At 38.3% G+C, this 21287-nt stretch overlaps 2 protein-coding genes across 3 annotated transcripts in view; both read right to left on the reverse strand.

Moving 5' to 3' along the window:
• The window catches only part of LOC145979567 (peroxisomal leader peptide-processing protease), a 606981-nt gene that overhangs the window by 547035 nt on the left and 38659 nt on the right, over positions 1-21287 (reverse strand). For both annotated transcript variants that reach the window (XM_083112540.1, XM_083112539.1), the window contains exon 2: positions 18437-18489. The gene's annotated coding sequence lies outside the window, so the exon portion shown is untranslated. The remainder of the gene's footprint in view (positions 1-18436; positions 18490-21287) is intronic.
• Positions 3881-17997, reverse strand: LOC145979569 (uncharacterized). The gene is made up of 2 exons (XM_083112542.1): positions 17969-17997; positions 3881-4828 (listed from the first exon to the last, which is right to left on the reverse strand). Exons 1-2 carry the CDS (start codon positions 17990-17992, stop codon positions 3962-3964), a joined length of 891 nt encoding a protein of 296 aa, XP_082968668.1. The 5' UTR covers positions 17993-17997; the 3' UTR covers positions 3881-3961.

Raw genomic sequence — 21287 nt, forward strand, 5'->3', positions numbered from 1 at the left:
TCGAACCAAGGACTCGGTTGAGAGTCGAACCAGGACTCTGTTGAGAGTCGAACCAAGACTCGGTCAGGAGTCGAAGCCAAGGACTCGGTCAGAGTCGAACCAAGGGACTCAGTTGGGAGTCAAACCAGGGACTCGGTGAAGAGTCGAACCAGGTACCAAAGAAAACCAACTTCAAAGAAGATGCTGTCAGGAAGACTTCATCCTAGAGAGGATACTTCAGTGGCGGACTTCACAAGGAAGAGGAAGCTTGGTGAATCTGTGAACATTGTGGACAATGTGATAAAGTGAATGAACTAGTGACTATTTCATTTTTCAGATACTCTGAGAACAGTTGAATACTTTAGTGGGTATTGTGTAATTGAGTTGGATGATTTTGTAAATATGGTAATCTTGTTTTGAGTGTATTGTTTCTTCTTGTTCCTCTTGAAGGGGGGAACTATGTAACGGTCGGATTGACCATTACTGGTTTTGGTATATTGTAATAATTAATTGCTGGCCAGCTACGAGGGTAGGGTTAAGTAATATGTTTCCATGAGTGTACTTTTATGTTATTATTGCTTGTAAGTGTATATTATTGGATTGTGCTTTGCTGGATGTTAGATTCCCCTGTTTTTTACCTCCCCGGTTGGGGGGAGTTAGCTGTCTTACAAAGGACCGTTGGCAGTGGAACGGTCCAACAGTGTTTCCCCATTGATCGACGAAAGAGGAACGTCTCCTCAAGTTTAGTCCACTTATGGTGGCTAAACTGGATATCATAATGTAGCATCTGGTTATGCCAGCCCCTGTTGCTGTCCCAAGTCCCCTTTTAGAAAAGGCTTTGATTATGTGGATATTCCCGAATTTGATTAATTGATGCCCAAAAGAAAGAGAGAAGGCGTAAGAAAACGCATTTGTAACGGAATATCATTTAAGCTGAGGATAGGCACACCGAGATAGTTTTGCTAACTCGGTGGTAAGGGAAGTGCCGATGGTTATGCCATAGGTACGCAAAATATATTGATTTAGAGAATTGGTAATTTGGTCTATGCAAGACACTCATGGAAACGCTCTGTAAAATATGTATATATATAACTACGTATAATAAACCAATATATCCTACGAGAATGTTATAATTTCAAGAACTACGGTACTGTCCATTTAAAAACCTGTATATTCACTTGCTGTATATGTGTAAACGAACCAGGGACATACAAATATAAATTGTTATGTGAAACCCCTCCTTTTTGTAATTCCGGCGCAAATATAATCTGCTCGCTTGGCACCCAGGGTGAGGTGAAAGGAGAGATTGAGGAATGAAAGTAGGAAGTAATCCAGAGGGCCGGATAGAAACGAGGGATAGGGGGGCGACATTTTCACAATCTTAAGAAGTAAAATTTTTCAATATGGCGTCCATCAACTTCCGGTTTTCCACAATCATGTTGATTTGCCATGCTCTAATTAGCATAAGCTACCGTCACACCGAGTTTCAATTCTCTATCTTAAGAAGTAACATTTTTCAATATGGCGTCCATCAACTTCCGGTTTTCCAAAATCATGTTGATTTGCCATGCTCTAATTAGCATAAGCTACCGTCACACCGAGTTTCAATTCTCTATCTTAAGAAGTAACATTTTTCAATATGGCGTCCACCAACTTCCAGTTTTCCAAAATCATGTTGATTTGCCATGCTTTAATTAGCATAAGCTACCGTCACACCGAGTTTCAATTCTCTATCTTAAGAAGTAACATTTTTCAATATGGCGTCCATCATCTTCCGGTTTTCCAAAATCATGTTGATTTGCCATGCTCTAATTAGCATAAGCTACCGTCACACCGAGTTTCAATTCTCTATCTTAAGAAGTAACATTTTTCAATATGGCGTCCATCAAATTCCGGTTTTCCACAATCATGTTGATTTGCCATGCTCTAATTAGAATAAGCTACCATCAAACTGAATTTCACTTCTATATTTTAAAAGGTAAAATTTTTCAATATGGCATCCATCAACTTCTGGTTTTTCACAATCATGTTGATTTGCCATGCTTTAATTAGCATAAGCTACCGTTGAACCGAGTTTCACTTCTCTATCTTAAAAAGTAACACTTTTCAATATGGCGTCCATCAACTTCCGGTTTTCCACTATCATGTTGATTTATCGTGCTCTAATTAGCATAAGCTACCGTTGAACCGAGTTTCACTTCTCTATCTTAAAAAGTAACACTTTTCAATATGGCGTCCATCAACTTCCGGTTTTCCACAATCATGTTGATTTATCGTGCTCTAATTAGCATAAGCTACCGTCAAACCGAATTTCACGTCTCTATCTTAAGAAGTAACATTTTTCAATATGGCATCCATCAACTTCCGGTTTTCCACAATCATGTTGATTTGCCGTGCTCTAATTAGCATAAGCTACCGTCAAACTCAATTTCACTTTTCTACTTGTTCTAAACGTAATGGTGCTACTGCGCATGCCTCCTAGGAACAGGTTGCCTGAAGGACGAATATCGACTTTCTGCGAAGGTCGTTGTAATTAGTATATTCTACATGAGCTTGTTAAACTAATTGTATCTATTGTTAATAGTTTGCCAGAGTGACGTCTTCGAAATTTTTGCATAGCTGATACCATTATTAACAAATTAATGAAAGATAAACTAGATATTATTTATACATATTTTTCGGATAAATAATTATCCAGAAAGATCACGCATTATTTTTTTCTAAAGTTATTATAATAATTTTTTAAACAACGAAGTGTATATTTATCGGTATTCCATTTGCTGCTGTGGAATTTTGATTGACAGTAAACTTAATTCGGATACCCTCAGTATGTTATGATACGTACTGTAAGTTCCTGTTACAAATGTTACCCGCTTCATTCATTTCTATCCACGTACCGGTATTTTAATAACAAGCGCTGGTCATAGTGCTTCAGTACCGGTTACCAACTTGTGGTTCGATTTCGTACCCGGTAGCTACCGTTCAGGTACAGTATGTATGGGTACGATCGTACCCGTTCCATCCGAGAACCGTTCCACTCAGTACCTGAAGCGAATGGGTCGTTGAGTAACGGTACGCCTAATTTATCCAGGTTGTAGGTAGGTCCAATCTGTCCGGTACTGTGTGGAACGCCAATGCCATTGTAACGCATATCTATAGTTCCGTTCGTAACTTGACAGCGTTACAAGTTGGGTTACGTTACAGGTCCCTGCTTTAAAATCCCTGTGTACAGGACATGTGATTAATTGATTTGGTTTATTTTACTTCGCTTCTCTGCCACTTTTCGCTAATTGCAAAGATTAGAATTATCATAGAATTATCAAGTACTTTGTGGTGTCAGCTAACAAAGTAAAAACTTGAGTGTGATGACATAGCATGAATGCATGAAAAGCATTAACGAAAATGTGTTGCATGTGTGACACTAAAATGTAGTAGAATATGACTTCATTTGTCTGTGAAGCATATAGGCTACAGATGCTAATAATTTTTGTTGGTGAAATGTGCAAATTATATGCATTCACAAACAATTAAACCTTAATGTAATTAAAAACACTAGAGGGCCTCCCCAATGGCACAGTGGTAGCGTTGTGGCCTTATAATCAAGGGGTCCCAGGTTCGATACCTGGTGGAGGCACATAGTGGTTCGGATCCCACTTTAAACTGTAGGTCCAGTCTCGATTAGCCTTACTGTGCACAAAGTGGACTTAAAACATCAAATCCATCAATCAATCAATCAATTAAAAACACTAATTAATGCATTTTGTTATTCACGTGGGGTAGGACAACTTTTCGTGGAATGCACCACAGAATAATGTGCTCAGCCATGGGCCAGCAACAAACGTTGACCAGAAGAGTCATCTAACAATACACAAATGAAAAACAAACAAATAATCCTTTAAAAGTTTATGGATGAGCAAAACTGCAAATTACAGCAGTACTTCCTGAGCCACTGGTACAAAATTTCACTGCAGTAATAAAACAATTAATTTTTCTCAAAGTCCTTCATTGAATATGTGTAATTTGATGAAACTATATTAACAAATTCACCCCTCTTCCTTAGTGCTGCTTTGGTAGTGTAAAAGTCTTCCAACACAAAAGCAAAACATCTTTGAGATGCAGCATCAACAAGAACACATCCATATCTCCACTTGTTCTTAATAAATATGCAATCATTATCAATGATGAATCCAATGGGTTTCTCTTCTTCATCCGCTGCTTCCTTTTGTAGAATAGAGACCCATTCATTCGTTGATTTAACACTGAATTCACCGCTGGATATGGAATCCATTTCCGATGCATCAACGAACAAAATAAAACGCTTGAAAGTATCCATGTCAAGATAATCATCTTCATCGTCCTCTTCGTTTCCATTGTCTTCATTTACATTCTCATCTTCTTGTAATTCGCTTTCAATTCCGTAGAGCTCTCCCAAACGGTCGAAGAATTTTTGAGTATTTCGATAATGAACCACTTCACCATAGTTTGCGTAATGCATCCAATCATACTTACTCAGGTAGTTATGGTTTCGGAAGTTGGAACCTGTATTTGAGTTACTAAGCAATTCGTGAATTTTTGCTGGATCTATGCTGTCATGGCAGATTATGGCAGAGCAGTGCTGTTCCTCAACATCAACCATATGGAGCCTGTAGTCACCTTCGACAAACTTACGCCTTGTGTGCACTGTGTAACAAATTGGTCCATCGTATGCTGTTTTTTCATCCACAAATAAGTCGTGCACATCTCCAAATGCTGCTTTTTTCGACAGGGTTATCTTTTCTGAAGTGGAGAATATCACTGGGCTATTTTTTTCTGCAGCCATTTGTGCAATTCTTATAGATTTTACATTTTTCTGAAAGACAATGCAATTTATTCACTTGGAGAGTAATGAATTCCATGTAGAATGGGATGCATAAGTACTACCAAGCAAATGTTTAGTCTCTTTGTTTTACGCAATGATAGCTTCAACAATTGAAACAAAATGCCAAACAAGCTGCTGAGAGACACAAATAGTCATGAACAATTTGCTAAAGAAAACTTACGCATCCCTCTGCCTGAGAGCAGTAAGCACTTAAGGAAAAGCCAACTCAAAATGCATTCCAAGTTTCATCTAAACTAAGATTCACAAAAAAGGTAATAAATTAAGTATTCAACTGCATACCTTCAAAAAGCTAGAAACTGTGTTAGTTGTCAGAGTACGAACTAGAGCAGGGTTGCTACATGTCCCAGAATGGTATCAATTGTCCCGGTGTTCCGATGTTTCTTCAGGATGCACTAATATTCTAGAATCGGGAAGGATAGCAGAAATGATTAAGACTACACACTTTCATGAACATTATTTCTTCTTAAATGCGTGGACGTAGTCTTAAGTCTTTTCTAAATTATCATGTGTCCGTCCAGTTCAGAAATTGATTTCCACGATAAGAAATTTGAAAAATCCAGAGCAAAGAGATATACAGTTATGTAGGAACACAAAATTAAGAAGCCAAAGAAGTTCATCTATGAGTTTGTGAATCTATTGTGTAAAGTACAGAAGAGTTTCTGAATTTCTTTTCTTTCAGTTTCCCCCACCACCAGGCTTCTATTCAGCAGCATCCTGGAGTTTCACATATGAAATATAGCAACCCAAAACTAGAAGCATACATTCAGGGTGGTATCTGAAGCGGAATTATGTGAAATGTGTTATCTGGTTACATCTATGCCACTCATTTTTGCCCTTGTGTATATGTGGGTGGGAGGAGATGCTATATGAACACAGGGTGAATCAAGAAGAATCTGCAATATTTCCAGATGTGAAAGTATTGATTATTCCAGACAAAAATGGTTGTGTAAATATGGATCCGATTCAAAAAAGTGTCTGAGATACAGCATGTAACATGTGCCTGCAGCATCATCCAAAAGGAAAGGTAGAAATAGCATATAATATATATTTAATAATAATCGTGTCCCAAAAGTTAATACTATTGGGCACATTGCTAAACAAAAAACATGGTGCATTTCTGCATTACCAGCTGTGTGTGTGCGAGTATGGAATGGGATTGCCCCAGTGGCGTAAATAACACCCCCGCAACCCCCATGGTGCAGGGGGGGCACATGAGTTCGTGGTCATAGTAAGAATGATAAATTAAGACAGACCGATAGTTCACAAAAGTTTTCCTTTCAACTTTAACGTTTGAAAAAATAATGATTGGAAAGGTTTAAGTGAAGACATCAAAGAACACAAAATGTGCCAAATTCACTTGAATGCCTGGAAAAATCATAAAGATGTTCAAACAATGTTGCAACAAGGTCTGGATAAATGGCACGAAATCATTAAAAGAATTTTAGATGTAATAATAACATTATCCACCTGTACTTTCTTGGCTCTCAGGGGGCATGAGAAGATGTAAGGAATGTTAAAATAAGATGTAAGGAACGTTAAAATATATTTTCAACGTACAAAGTAGTTCTGGAAATTTTCTTATCATAAGACTTTTTAGTGAGGCATGACTCACTTCTTAAAATTCATGTTGAAAATGAGAAAAGCAAGACAAAATACTTAGGTCCTGCTATTCAAAATGAACTTACTTCAAAACAGGTGTTGAGTGGCATAAAAGATAATGTTCTAAAGGTACCATTTTTTCCCATATTTTAGATACAACCAAAGATATTACTAAAATTGATCAAATGTCAGTTGTAATAAGATACGTCAATATTAAACCTGTTGTCTCTGTACCTTTCGTACTAGTTTTTACATTGATTCAAATTATCTTTTCTGAAGTGGAGAATATCACTGTATTTTCATATTTGTATATGACTAATATAAATATAGGCTTGAATGAATCTATATATATAAAATTGGATTTATGTGCGTGTATATGTTTGTTCCAGCATAACTCTCGAATGCCTGGAGTAATTTCAACCAAACTTGGTACACATATGACTTACAATTTGGAAGGAAATACTGTGGGGGTAAGACACCTCTGGCACCCCTAGGGGTGGAAGTGGGAAGGGAGTGGCATATAAAAATAACTGAAAACGACAGATATTAGTGTGGAATCTATAGTTTTCAGGGTCACTAAGATGAATAGTGACACTCCGAATGCCGTTCAACTCCAAGTTCATCACCTGTTGGCATGGAGGGTGAGAGGGGGTGAAAAATAAAATGTCAAACTTGACCTACATAAGTGTCGAATCCATAGTTTTCGGAATCGCTAAGCTATTAAGTACTGCAGAGTGAATTTTAGATTGCCATATTTCCCCCATGGACAACTTTATGTTGCTTGCTCAAGAGTGGGTTCCCCAAAGAATTTATTTATTCCTGCTCCTGGAGGTGAAACTAAAAATGTTGTTTATAATATTTTATAAAGGAAAGTTTTTTTGTTTTTTTTAATCGAGTAGAGGTGTATAACTGAAAGGTGCATAACTGAAAGTTGTGGGTGGGTGCAGAACATAGTTATAGTACTGGATTGCCCATGTACAATGAAGTGCAGACCCTCAGGATCCAACCAACAACTAGGACTTCAAGGATAAAAGTAAGACCAATGCAGTCGTCCAGTTGGTGAGAAAGAAGAAAACCATGTAACAGGTCAAAGTGACATTGCATAATAACCTTCTTAAAAAGATTCAGTATTAGCAAGAATTATAAAAGTCAAACTAAAAATTTATAACAAGTATTGATTCTTTTGACGATTTCAGTTCTATTGAACAATTCTTATTACAGTCATTGTAACCATAAATTCATATTTTTTAATATATATTTTAATACACGTCTATTTTAATTTAAATTGAATTGTTTCCCACTTTTATTCAATATTGCCTAAATAGATTCAATGAAAACCTTCGGTGGTATCCCAACCGCTATCGACTAGCTAGCTGGAGGCAGACTGTGGTGATTGTTCCAGTGGTATTTGGTTGTTACTACTAAAGGATAAGCTTCTAATTCCGAAAGTAGTGGCACCCATATATCCATGCATCCCCGGCATTCATCACTGTTCGCTGATGCAATGGAAGAGACCATTGCAGTGCAGCAGTTCCAGCACATCTTATAACAAGATTTCAAAAATGCCATAATACACTTGTGAGCACATATCAGAACATGCCTGGTTGTTTGATTTGTAAAATAGCATCCACGATGCAAGGGATCAGTTTGCCACATCTATCCAATCTGCATGCTGTAAACACCACACTTAATCCACAGTGACCATGTAAATGAGACTAGGGCGATATCGGTAAGCATCGATTGAATTTTCTTCTCCGATACCAAACATTTTGAGTGGGTAGAGTGGCCAAGAAAAACAACTCATTTGTTAAGATTTGTCCTTTTCAAAGGTTCGTTCACCCGCACAGGAATTCCATGTACATTTCCGGTGCACCCTCCTGGGAAGTAGGTGACAAGATGAAAGGCAGGCCTAAAGCACTGCATACAAACATGACACTGAAGGCATGTAACTGCTTTTTGGTCAACACTATGTGGAAATAAAAGAAACCATTCATTGCCAATTCTTGCTCACAAACTCGTGGGGTAAGATAAGGACATGGACGTTTTCAAAACCAGCATTGTTATCATGCTATGCACATTCTGGAGTTCTTGGGAAAGGGAAGATTGTCGCTGTGGGAGGGATGGTTGTGGATTTTCTTCTTGTGCTCTACCCTTCTGTGCGACTGTTGGCCAATACAGACACTGCACAGTGACTTGTTTTTATTGAAAATGGCAGAGAATAATGGACAGCAGGTCATATAAAGAGCCGGGCCAAATGAGCATTAAATATACAGATACGAATGTGGCTAGAAAAAAACCGGATTGATGTTGCTGTCGACAAATGACAAGCGCGTCAAGGTGGAGAGGTGCATGAGTGAATAACGTGATATCCTGCCTATCGACTGTGTGATTGCCCAGGGTGCACGGTGCTCAGTTCTGCTGTAGCTTGTCGATGAAGTAAACCGTACATCTGTGCTTTGTCGGAAGCTTTGTTAAGTGTGAAAGTGGAACAGCGTATCAATGTGAAGTTTCTTACGAAACTTGGAAAATCCACCACAGAAACTCATAGTTTGTTGAAGGAAGTGTAGGGAGATGAATGTTTATCACGCAAGCAAGTGTTTGAGTGGTTTCAAAGGTTTAGAGAGGGACGAGAAGTGATTGCAGAAGACTCGCGTCCTGGACGGCCTTGCACGTCAAAAATGGAATCAAACATTGCAAATGTCGGTGAATTAATTCAAATTCGGTACCCGAAGGTCAAACTGTCAACCAACATTATTACATTACAGTGCTGACGACCCTTTGTGAGCAAGAACACGACGACCTGATTTGTGGAAAAGCAAGTCATGGATTATTCATTAGGACAATGCTCTTGCCCACATGCCATTGTCAGTCAAGGCTTTTTTGGCCAAGCATGGGATCCCAGTGTTAAAACATCCATGCTATTCACCGGATCTAGCTCCGTGTCACTTTCTTTTCCCCAAAGGTCAAATCAGCACTGAAAGGAACCAGATTTACGACCGTAGAATCTATGAAAACAAAAGCGACGGAGGTCATGAACATGGTTTCAGAAAATGATTTCCAGCAATGGAAGGTTTGTATGGAGCAGTGTAACGATAGTGCAGGGAAGTACTTTGAAGGGGATATTGTTCGTATTGTACAAAATAACCCATAAAAGATTTTGTAGCATCAGTCCGGTTTTTTTCTAGCCACACCTTGTACTTATCAATTTAATGGAAACACCTGGAGGTCGAGTCGAAACACGTCAGATGTCTGAGTTGGCAATGGTCAAGCACTGAACCTAGCGCCAGGCTGTTGGTGGTGGTGTGGTAGGTCAACCTCCATACTACGTGAGGAGCAGTAGAATAGCAGTGTGCAGTGAACTCAGCTAATGGTGATAATGGAAAATGGGCAATCTCTCTGATTTCCAAAGAGGGCAAATTGTTGGCGCTCGGTTATGTGGTGCGAGTGTGACAAAAATGGCAAGTGTGTTGGGTGTGTCGTGAGGGACAGTGTCCAAGGTGATGACAGCCTACACAACTCACGGCAAAACCACATCGGCGAAGAGGAACAGTGGTCGGAAGAAAACCCTGAGTGACAGGTTCCGCCGAGCATTAAAGCGAATTGTCACTACAAACTGTCGTGCGACTGCGGTGCAAGTGACGGAGGAACTCAATCAGCATGTGTCAACAATCACAGTCCGCCGCGACTTACATGATATGGACATACGGGGTCGGGTTGCACAGGCAAAACAACTGATAAAGGACCATAATGCTTTAGCTTGACCCAAATGGTGCTGCAAACATACAACATGGACTGCTGATAACTGGAAACGTGTGACATGGTCGAATGAGTCAGCGTTCACCTTACTTCAAACCATGGGCTGTGTTTATGTCAGGCGGACACCCAAAGAAGCATATGATCCGTAGTGTCTCCTGCCAGCCATGAAACATGGCGGCAGCTCTGTGATGCTGCGGGCTGCAATATCCTGGTTTTTAGTATGTCCTGTGCTGACGCTAACCGGTCGCATTACTGCCCATTATTATGTCACCATTTTAGGGAAACACATGCATCCGATGGTCCAAATGTTGTTTTCGAGCAATGCCATATTTCAGAATGATAATGCACTCATTCACACAGCTAGAGCTGTTGAGGCATGGTTTGAGGAACATCGGGAGGGAGTTGAACACTTCCCCTGGCCCACCCAATCCCCAGACCTGAACATAATTGAACATCTGTGGTCTTTTTTGTATACACGAATCTGGCACAGATGTTCTCCTCCATCCTCTCTCCCAGAACTGAGTGATGCACTGCATGAGGAATGGTGTAATATTCCACTTGCTACCATTCACGACCTCTATGACTCCATTCCACATCGCATCAGAGCTGTTCTGAGGGCGAAAGGTAGTCCAACGCCATGTTAATCTAGTAAGTTGCACTTTTTCAGGTGTTTCCATTAAATTGATAAGTATCTGTATATGTATTTGTATACATTTTTAAGTTGTTTTCCTCCCTCTCCAGGTTAATTCAAACGAGAAGAATGTTGTATACATGAAATTGGGGATCATGAAATGAAGCAGGGACACTTATAATAATCCACAGATTTTTCGGTGCAACCTCAACACTTTAAAAAGGCTTGCGACATTTCAAAACTACTACTTCTTTTTTTGCATGTTCTGCATCTAGAAAGAAGTTCACATAAAATGTCACAAGATATTTTAAAGTACATGAGAATAATTTGGGAGTTATTTAATGTGATTAATATAATGTAATGTGATGAGTTTTATTACTCAGTAACTATTCTTTATTATTTTAAACTGGAACTATACAAGTATCGGTATCGGTTGGAATCGGTCAGGGTATCGATATCGGCACATGGTGGTATCGGCTCAGCCCTAAATGAGACTGCCACAACCACTCCACCAGTTAGAAAACATGCTTGTATAACAATGCCACCATGTCTGCATATTCTACGAGTGTAAAGATATGCAGCACTACTATAGCCACTGGTATGTCACTTGCACTAACAAAATGGTCAACTGAATCTCCACACCATCTACATATTTTAAACACCTTCTTCAGTACAGCCAGTTATCACCAGATGTTTCACAAAATGCCATATGAGGGAGCATGTGCTATAGATGGGAAACTATTATCAACCAGAGTGGTAGCTATGGATACAGAGGATAGAAGGGGGGGGGGGTGGCTGAGGCAAAGAACAAAGTGAACAAAGGAACAATAAAGAGAAAACACTGGAAAAGAGGTAATGTCGAAGCACCCTGTGAAAGTATTTGTGCCCTATTAAATTAAAATTATTTTCCGCTGACAAAAAAATAGATGTGAAAATTTATTTCTCACCTTGCTTGCAATAAAGCAATTTTTATAGGCATCACAAGTTTATAGCCATTGTTTAAAAAAATATTACAGGTGTGAATTGTTAATGATGGTGTGATGATAATGATTTCGAGTATGTGCAGGGGGGATTTTGATAAGAGTGTTTATGATGGTATACAGTACATCTGTGTTTAGACAGGCATAAATATTAGTCCATATTCATTAATGTGAGTTAAAACATAATACTTCCTCCTGGTGTTCTATTATATTTCAAGCAGATGTACCTAAGTTTTGCAGTAACTTCTTTTAGATATCCTATTGTATTAAGTAGTGTTGCAATGAGCGTTTTTCGCTCGAACGGCAAATAGTTCACATGGGCAACGCTAGATGGCATACAGAATTGATAGGTCTTGCACCCGAGCGAAAAATGCTCAAACGAGCGGAACACACTCGAAGGAGCGGAATACACTCGAACTCTCGAACCCTATTAGTACACATATTTCCATAATTTGTCTATTGCAGTGAAGTAAAAGACAAAGTGAATTGAAAAATAAGTGAACATAATCATCATCTCCATGTTAAAATGCAGTCTTGTGTATCTTACCAAGATATGTGAAAATGAAATAGACGATTATGGGCTGAAACTACCTAGACTGAAATTTTATGTTTCTACGATTATTTTCACATTGAAATGATGTTCAATTAATGTTATAACTACATTTTATTACTTCGCAGAATATGATTATCCTTTTCGGTAAGTGAACAATGATGAACACGTAGTTGTTGCACTGTGAAATGATGTTTGCAATTACTTAGGCAGGTCTGTCAGCACGTGTATCCATTTTACGTTTCGGACTGTAGATATTGCATACTTTCATATGTGCTGTATTTGAGTCTTACATAATATAGGCATTGTGGCTACATGGTATCAAAACAAGTGTTCGGCAGGAGTGTTCTGCCACACAAGAAGTGATGTGGGTGGTGCAACAAAACGTAATTTTATAAGGAACATGGAAGACCAAATAAAGAAGATATGCACAGAGAAAGGGGAAGAAGAAATCAAGATTAATACCCTGTGGGAACAACCGGAAGAGAATGGCTATGAAAAGAAAGACAGACACAACATCAACAGAAGAAGGAAAGAAATAAAACAGAGAGGACCAGAAGAGAAGGAAGAAAAAGAGAGATGGTTTGGTATAAGAAGTATGGTAGAGGGCACAGAGAAGATATGCAAAGTGCTGAGGAAAGTGGGTATAAGAACTTACAGGAAGGGAGGACACACTGTGTTAAGTATAGCTAGCAAGAAGAAGGAAGAAAAGAGAGAGGAAGGGGTTATCTACGAGGTGAAGTGCAGAGGGTGCGAAAGTGTATGCATAGGGAAACGAAGAAGAGGCTGAAAGACAGGTTAAAGCAACATATGGATGATGCGAGATTGAAGAGAGACAGGAATGCCATATTCAAACACACTAGAGAAACGGGACATGAAGTAGAATGGGATTCGGCTAGGTGAATAGGAAAAGAGAAGAGAGAACTAGTGAGAAAATGGAAGGAGGCCAAAGAAATAGAGAAGAAAGGGGAAGACATCATGAATTGGAATGGCTGACTCAAGATAAACAAGAAATGGAAGAATGTGTTAGAGAAAGTTGAAAGGATGAGAAGAAGGAAGGAAGGAAGGAAAAAGTAGAAGAATGAAAAAGGAAGAAAGAGAAGAGAAGAAGTCCAGGGGAGGAGGTATTCATCTATACCCAAAAGGCAAGAGGGGTGGGGGAATGATAAACAGGTAGTTCCAGACTCTTGCTAATCTTGACCTGTCAATCACCTGGCAGTGTGGTAGGCTCATTAGTCAACTGTCAAGAGGAGATGTGTATTTATTTCCTTTGGAGAAATCTTGTTTTTGTGTGGTTAGTCACCCTGCTATGTGTATGAAGTCTTTCTGTATCCGTATTTCATCATTTTAGTTTAGTTCTTCCTCTCAGGAAGACCCTGATACAGGGTTGAAACGTTACTTGTAAGTGTTTTTATTTCTTAATTCTTAGTGTTTTTATTAGGCTCTGAAATATGGGATGTTGTCAATCATTCCACTATGACTGTGGTACGTTCAAGCGTAGCACGCTCGAGCGTGGGAGATTCAAAGGAGTTTGAGGGAGCGAAAGTGGTCCGATGCAGTACTCTAGTAGTAAGGCTTGCCTGTATGCTATGGCACTTGCACTCAATATACTGCATATTGATATATTAAAATTGCTCAATAGAACAGAAAAATAAATAATTGGTCATTACAGAAATTGATGGTTACTCACAAAACAAGATATTGCCTTCTACACTGTACTGTGGAAAAAGTCGAAGAGTGAAAAAACACAGGAATAAGGGAAAATACATACAAAAAAGGCATTGTAAAGCACTATACAGTATTGGCCAAATTATTGGAGTCATTGTAAAAAAGAAGCATATTTCCTTCTTTTAAAAGTGTTCTAACTAAATATATTTTACAGTTGTTATAACCATTTATGGGATTAAACTGTTTGTCTGCTTCGATATAATCTTGTTTCCCAGAATCCTTTATTTTACTGTGTCCCAAGAATAGATGGCAGCACGATTCTTTCAGTGACGTGCACTGAGGAGTAGCTAGTCTAGCAGAGATAGATCAATCAATCTCACATCTCGAATTATATTCAAATCACAATATTTATTGTCTTGTTAAAGCCACCACAGATCATATGCAACACCTTTTTTTCCACGCTCTTCTCCTCCATCGCTGTTCTCCGCGGGCAAAGCTGGCTGGATACCCTAGCTCGCTCTTCTTCCGCCAGACCAGTTTCCAGGTAGAAACGTCCTCCCGAAAGAAAATGAAGATTTTTACCTCTACCTCCCTTACCCCCTCTCCCCGCTGCAATGGTTGAAGGCCCAGGCTTTCAGGTCCCCCAGTCTATCTCCTATAGGACAGATAGGGGATTGGTTTCTCATAGATTTTTTTGTAAATCCTCTAAAGAACTCAGGGTAAAATTTTCTGCAGTTCTCTGTATTTACGCAACATTTTACACGTTGTACAATATGTATGTGCCTGTATAATATGGGATGTAGTTTTATTATTTATGAAATGGGAACGTGTTATGTGCAGACAATAATGTTATGCTTTCTTTCTTTTTTTCAAGTATGGAATATATAATGATTAAATTACAAATATGTGCTCGGGTTCTCTCTCTCTCTCGTTTTAGTAGTGTTTTATTTAAATATACTAATATATTGGCCTGTAACAGTCATAAATACGGATGTATTTATTTTGGCAAGAGAATGCACGTTCATATTGTTGTTAGTTTGGTTTATTTTACTTCGCTTTTCTGCCACATTTGGTTATTGCGAAAATGAGGATGAGTGATGATGATATGATGAAATTGATGAAGGAACCTCATATGAACAATCCAGGCCAGGATTCGAACCCGTAATGAGTGCGCATTCTTGTCCTATGTGTTGTACTCTGCAGTGAATAATGAAATAATCTGGAATGAAAAATGTATCTCAGAACTAAAAAAAACCAAATGAATATTGTTGAAGAAACTACAAGAAAGTGTGTTTTGTTTCCTGTTTTGTTTTTGTGCATAAAGTGGACTTAAAACACCAAATCAACCAACTGTGCGGGAGTGGTTATCACAGCGTGCTACGACACCAGGAGTTCCAGGTTCGAACCCCGTCCTGGGCATGGGTGTTCTTTGTGTTTGTACCTTCATTAATTTTATCGTATCATCTTCGCAATTAACCAAATGTGAGAAAAAAGCGACGCTAAGTAACAAAAATGAAATCAAATCATTGATTGATTGCTTGATTTGGTTTATTTTACTTCATTTTTCCGCCACTTTTGGCTAATCGCGAAGATGATACGATAAAATTGATGAAGGGACTCACACAAAGAATACCCATGGCCAAGCTGAGATTCTAACCCAGGATCTCTGGTTTAGTAGTCAAATCAAATCGTTTTTTTATTTTCGAATGTGGGTGGGGTTTACATGTACTTTTTTTTAGTACTCATTCATCATTTTGTAATCTTTACCTGTTATTGACATTCTTTTTTTTTAGGAATGCTGGGCCCTAAAGGGGGGGAGGAGTGTGACCCGCACCAACCCCACTCCCCCGTGAGCACGCCACTGACTGCTACCCCAAGTGTCGACGTCACCGCACGTCACTGGATTCTTTGTATATTTGCAAGAATGCCTGGAACAATATGTATATTGTTTACAGTGTTATTTATGCTACTTTTTGGTTATAACAAAGGAAATAATATTAATTCTGGTTGCTGTAAGGGTGTTCTATATTTGTACCTTCGGAGCAACATGTAATTTCATAAACCACGTGGTTTGAAGTTTAGAAAAAAGAGTGAACGGGAATTATACACAAACAATGATTAAAATGGGCTCAAAAAGAGCCAAAGGTGGTCATACGAAGTACTGACAGTACTTGTAGTGTGTATAACAACGCAATGTGTATTACAAAACATTAAATCTGTTAAATTTCTCTACATAAAGTGAGTTGATCTGAGTTTCATTTTTTTTCAACTAATGAGTCCAATAATATGGCCAATACTGTACAAATGCATTATCAGCCTTGCAACAAATTTAAGACATTTAAGTCTAGGTTTTACTATGAAGGAACAAAAATGGGAAAATGCAAAAACTCACATGCTACTAATAATTACCTTGATATATCCTATAAAATCTCTATGAAGCAATATACATAAAAAGCTAGATCTTGTTAACTGTTGGCTCACAAAAATAAATCAAATGCTTCTTGAAGTTGGCCATGCCAAGACTGCAGTACAATGCAGTTACATAAAAACATAGTCAAGATAGATAAAAATATTCTCTTGGGATAACAACCAAGTGAGTTGTGGAAAGGTTTCTAGGCTTTCAAGAGCTACAGTCACACTCATCTTCGGGATAGAAGATGAGTGATTAGCACTTGGAAGTTCAGAAACCTTTCCAGGAGAATCTGTTCATCATTCATCATTCAAGACTTATTTCATAGTCAAGGTAGTCAAGTCTGGTGCAGGCAAACCTGATTTCTTGAAAAATAAAAAATAGGCTTTTGAAAAAGGTGAAATTTCATAGAACCAGTTTTTCATTTTTGATTTTCGGAGGGGGTTGGGAGAGAGATGATGTAAAAAAAAGTAAAGTGCTCCCCTGTGCTTAGCACCACGCCATGAAGGCGTATAGGGGGTGTGGGGGTAACGCCCCACACTTTCTTGATCCGGTCGTGAGTGGGGGTGATGTGATCAGCATCACGCCCCTGACCGCCTTTACCCCCCAGGGTTTCCCCCAGGTACCCATGTTATTCGACGCTGGGTGGGCGCCGGGGCCGCTTCCATGATGTAACAGTATAAAAAGAAATATAAAATATAAAAACTATAGCTACATATCACACACATACAGTGTTCAAAAGCGGAAATTTCCAACTGGAGAGGATATTTGAATGGATCAATATTGGGACAATGCAAGATGTAGGGGATGCTTATGCAAATTAAGCCAGCTTTAGACGAAAGCACTTCCTTTAATATTTTTGCTAGCATAAATGCTATGTAAATGCTTCTAAAAATCTTATAGCAGCTAGCACTTAACACGAAAGCATTTCATGGAACATTTCGGTTAGCTGTTGAGATTACATTGTATGATACATACAGCATGATAGGCACATCAAGTTACACCATATATGGCATGTGCACAGTGTTTACAATTGAAAAAACTAAAATATTCTTCCATACGTGTACAGTAAACGTTGTAAAGTATATATTTAATCAGTGCCATGCTTCTCTACCTAAAACCATTTAATACAAAGCGTAATTCCTCTCGGTTGAATAATTATCGTGTTTTAAAAATGTGAAGTGATACGTTGTTTACATCTCACGCAGCCGCCATTACAACTGAGCTCGTGACCTAGAGGTCACTTCTGATTGGTTATGCTACGAAAAATGCGAAGGAAATAAGATGGATCCTATCCTTGAGAAATGCCAAAAAATATGCCATGTCATCTGAAATGCCACTAAAGTTCTCACTTTACACGGTAGCATTTTAGTCATGGCACAAATGTTAAGAAAAATGCTAAGGAAAATACTTTAGTCTAAAGTGGGCTTTATCCTAGCTGGGGGAGATGCTTTATGAAAATTTTCTTAACTAGGGGATAGTATCCCCCGTTCCACTGCTTACACATGTTATTTACAGCATATTCAAATTTCACAAACATATAGGTATCGCTATGGCAATATTTTGTTCAACAATGATTTGTATCAATTTTGTATCAATACAACCATTGTTGATTATCAATATAGGATGGCATCGATTATAATCGATCAAATGAAGTAATTATCCTCTATGTGAAGTTACAGTGACAGTAGTGATTATAACTAGACATGATGTGACCAACAGAAGGGATTAAAAGTAGAAGTTGCAAAACATGATAATACTTTTAATTAAAAAATACTAACTGCTGTCACTGTAACAAAAGTTATCCCTTTCCTATACATTTATTTTCAATGCAAAAGGATGGAAGCAAGCAGGTTGCAAGTTTTGTTTGGAACATCTTCTAGAACATTGGCTGCTAATGATGTCACTGCTTAACCAGTTCATAAATTCAAGATTTAAAGAAGAAAAATGGAGTCTTGTTTCTTGCTTATAAATTACAACTTACCAATAAAAATCCAAAGTGTCTTTCTCAGAAGTGAGAATCAAGGAAATTTGAATCTGAAATGAAAAAATGGTTCATGCATTATGTATAAAGAATAGAGTAGACTTATTGGGGCATAGAAAAATACCAAAGTAAATTAAAGATACAAATAAATAGTTATTATTATGATGAGGCTTTGCCTTGAAGAAATATTTCCATTTGGTTAGCACCGAAAGCATATAGTATTTTAATGTGATTCTATTCACCCTCCCTCCCTAATGAAACATGTTTTTCATTTTGTGGTTACAAAATATTTACCCCATATGGCACTGAAAATATGGGGAAGGCAGAAACTACAAGTCATAACCTCGGCTCTGTCATGAATTTCTACATAGAATGGTCAGATCATATTTCAATGCAGATAAAAAAGCTAACAAATCTCTTCAAGCCTTATATCACTTAAAAAATATTAAAGGCACTTAGGTTAAGAAAAAGTCTAGTATTATCACAATTAATCTACAGAGCCATACTTGCTTTCAATGCAATCAGCTCCATCTATATATACAGGGTGACCTGTAATTAGATGTATTCCCTGAAAGGGGTTAAATTAGAGGCATTTTGCAATAAATTTGACCGTATGATACCCCGTCCGAATATTAGTAGTTTTCGAGATAATCGAATTTTTATTGTTTTTTTTAAAATTAATTTTCCACATAAAACTATGAATTGAGAAAAAACAGCTCATTATATGGCACTTATTTCAGCATTTTCTGATAGCTAACAAATAAGTGGTTCGTTGAAAAAAAAGTTTGTCCCAAATAACAATCACATGTAAGTAACGGGTGGGTCGAAACTTACAAGTGGTGATAAAAAATGCACTCTTAGTTTACTTGGCAACATATTAAAAAAAAATTGTATGAGACAAAGTGTAAAAATTACTTTAATTAGTTCCTTGTGTCATCAGCTATCCAACAAGGTACAAATGTTGCTAACATTCACATTTGTGTACAAGAAATAATACTTCGTTCATTTTCATGTTAATTTCCTTAGAAGTGCAATATCTGGGCTGATGTTACTCACACTTTGGTTGTTACATGTTACATCAAATGCCCACTAGAGGACAATACTTGTCTTATCACGTAAAGAAGTGATACAAATGTGAATCATGCAGCTAACTAAATGGCAGTGAAATGATGCTCACTAGATGGCAGTACCTAAGAGCCTATCTCAGGTTGAAAGTGGCTGATCTATATAAATCTAATTTGCGTAGCCTCCCAAAGAAATCAATAAGTGATAAAACAGGTGCTAAAGTTGTTATTGTTCTGTTCAACAATGGCTGCATTCGACAATGAAGAATATGCTGATATATTTTGTACTGTTACGGGTTTTGTGATGGTGACGCAGCTGCAGCACAAAGAGAATACGAGTGTAGTTTCCCAGGCGAGTGTTTTGTACACCATACCGGCGCATCCGGGAAACCGGTTCGGTTCGACGACGGCAAGGCGATGCAGGCAGACCTCGTGAGTTTCCTCCTGAAGCAGAGGAGGAAATACTGGAGTGCTTTCAAAGAGACGGCACTACTTCACGAGAGTTGTGGCCAAGCAACTTAACATGAGTCAGTGGAAAGTGTGCTTCTCTTTGCATACAGCATAGCTTTATCCATACCACTACACACCCGTGCATGCTCTGCAGGAGAGAGACCCTGCCAGGAGGATGGATTTTTGTCGTTTTCTAATAAATGCTTATCTCGAAGATCCAGATTACCTCAGCAAGATTTTATGGATGGACGAATCAAAGTTCGACCAGAAGAGTGTAATCAATTTCCGTAATGTGCATTACTGGGCACCAAAGGGCGAGAACCCAAACAAAGTCAAAGAAAAGGCCAGTCAGAAGAGATTCTCATTGAATGTATGAATGGACGTCATCAACAATCATTTGATCGGGCCATTTTTCCTGCTCCAAATCTTAAATGGCATCACTTATGAACATTTTTTGAGGAACAAAATGGCAAAGTTGTTGGAGGATGTGCCTCTAGCTACAAGACATGACATGATATACCAGCATGTTGGCTGCCCACCTCACTTCTGCCTGGGTGTGCGACAGTGTCTGGATGAAAATTACCCAAATAAATGGATTGGCTGAGGCAGCCCGATTCCCTGGCCAGCTTGATCTCCCAATTTGACACCTTGCGACTTCTACATTTGGGGCCACATGAAGACTTAGTTTACAAGACACCAGTAAACTCGCAAGTAGAGCTCAGGGAGAGGATGAAAATGAATGAAGTATTATTTCTTGTACACAAATGTGAATGTTAGCAACCTTGTTTGTACCTTGTTGGATAGCTGATGACACAAGGAAGTAATTTAAGTAATTTGTACGCCTCGTGTCATACCATTCTTGTTATTAATACGTTGCCAAGTAGAGTGCATTTTTTTTATCACCACTTGTAAGTTTAGACCCACCCGTTACTTACATGTGATTGTTATTTGGGACAAATGTTTTTCTTCAATGAACCACTTATTTGTTAGCTATTAGAAAATGCTGAAATAAGTGCCATACAATCGGTTTTTTCTCAATTCGTATTTTTATGTGTATATATATAAAAAAAAATTGATTATCTCGAAAACCACTTACATTTGGACGGGATATCATATGATCAAATTTATTGCAAATTGCCTCTACTTTAACCCCTTTCAGGGAATACATCCATTACAGGTCACCCTGTATAAAAATGGATGTATGTGTGCATATATGTATGTATGTTTGTTCCGGAATAACTCTCGAACGCCTTGGCAATTTCAACGAAACTTGGTACACATATGACTTACAATCTGGAAAGAAAAACTGTGGGGGTAAGACACCCCTGGCAACCCTA

This window comes from Lepisma saccharinum, chromosome 26 (assembly GCF_977018435.1).
Source record: "Lepisma saccharinum chromosome 26, izLepSacc3.1, whole genome shotgun sequence".
Lineage (NCBI taxonomy): Eukaryota > Metazoa > Arthropoda > Insecta > Zygentoma > Lepismatidae > Lepisma > Lepisma saccharinum.

Bases quoted from the DNA above. Each gene is read 5' to 3' on its own strand.
- LOC145979569 (XM_083112542.1), bottom strand. From the start codon at position 17,992: ATGTTTGTGAAATTTGAATATGCT. The intron at 4,829-17,968 runs GTAAATAACATG...ATTGTCTTTCAG, and splicing joins TTGTGAAATTTGAATATGCT to AAAAATGTAAAATCTATAAG.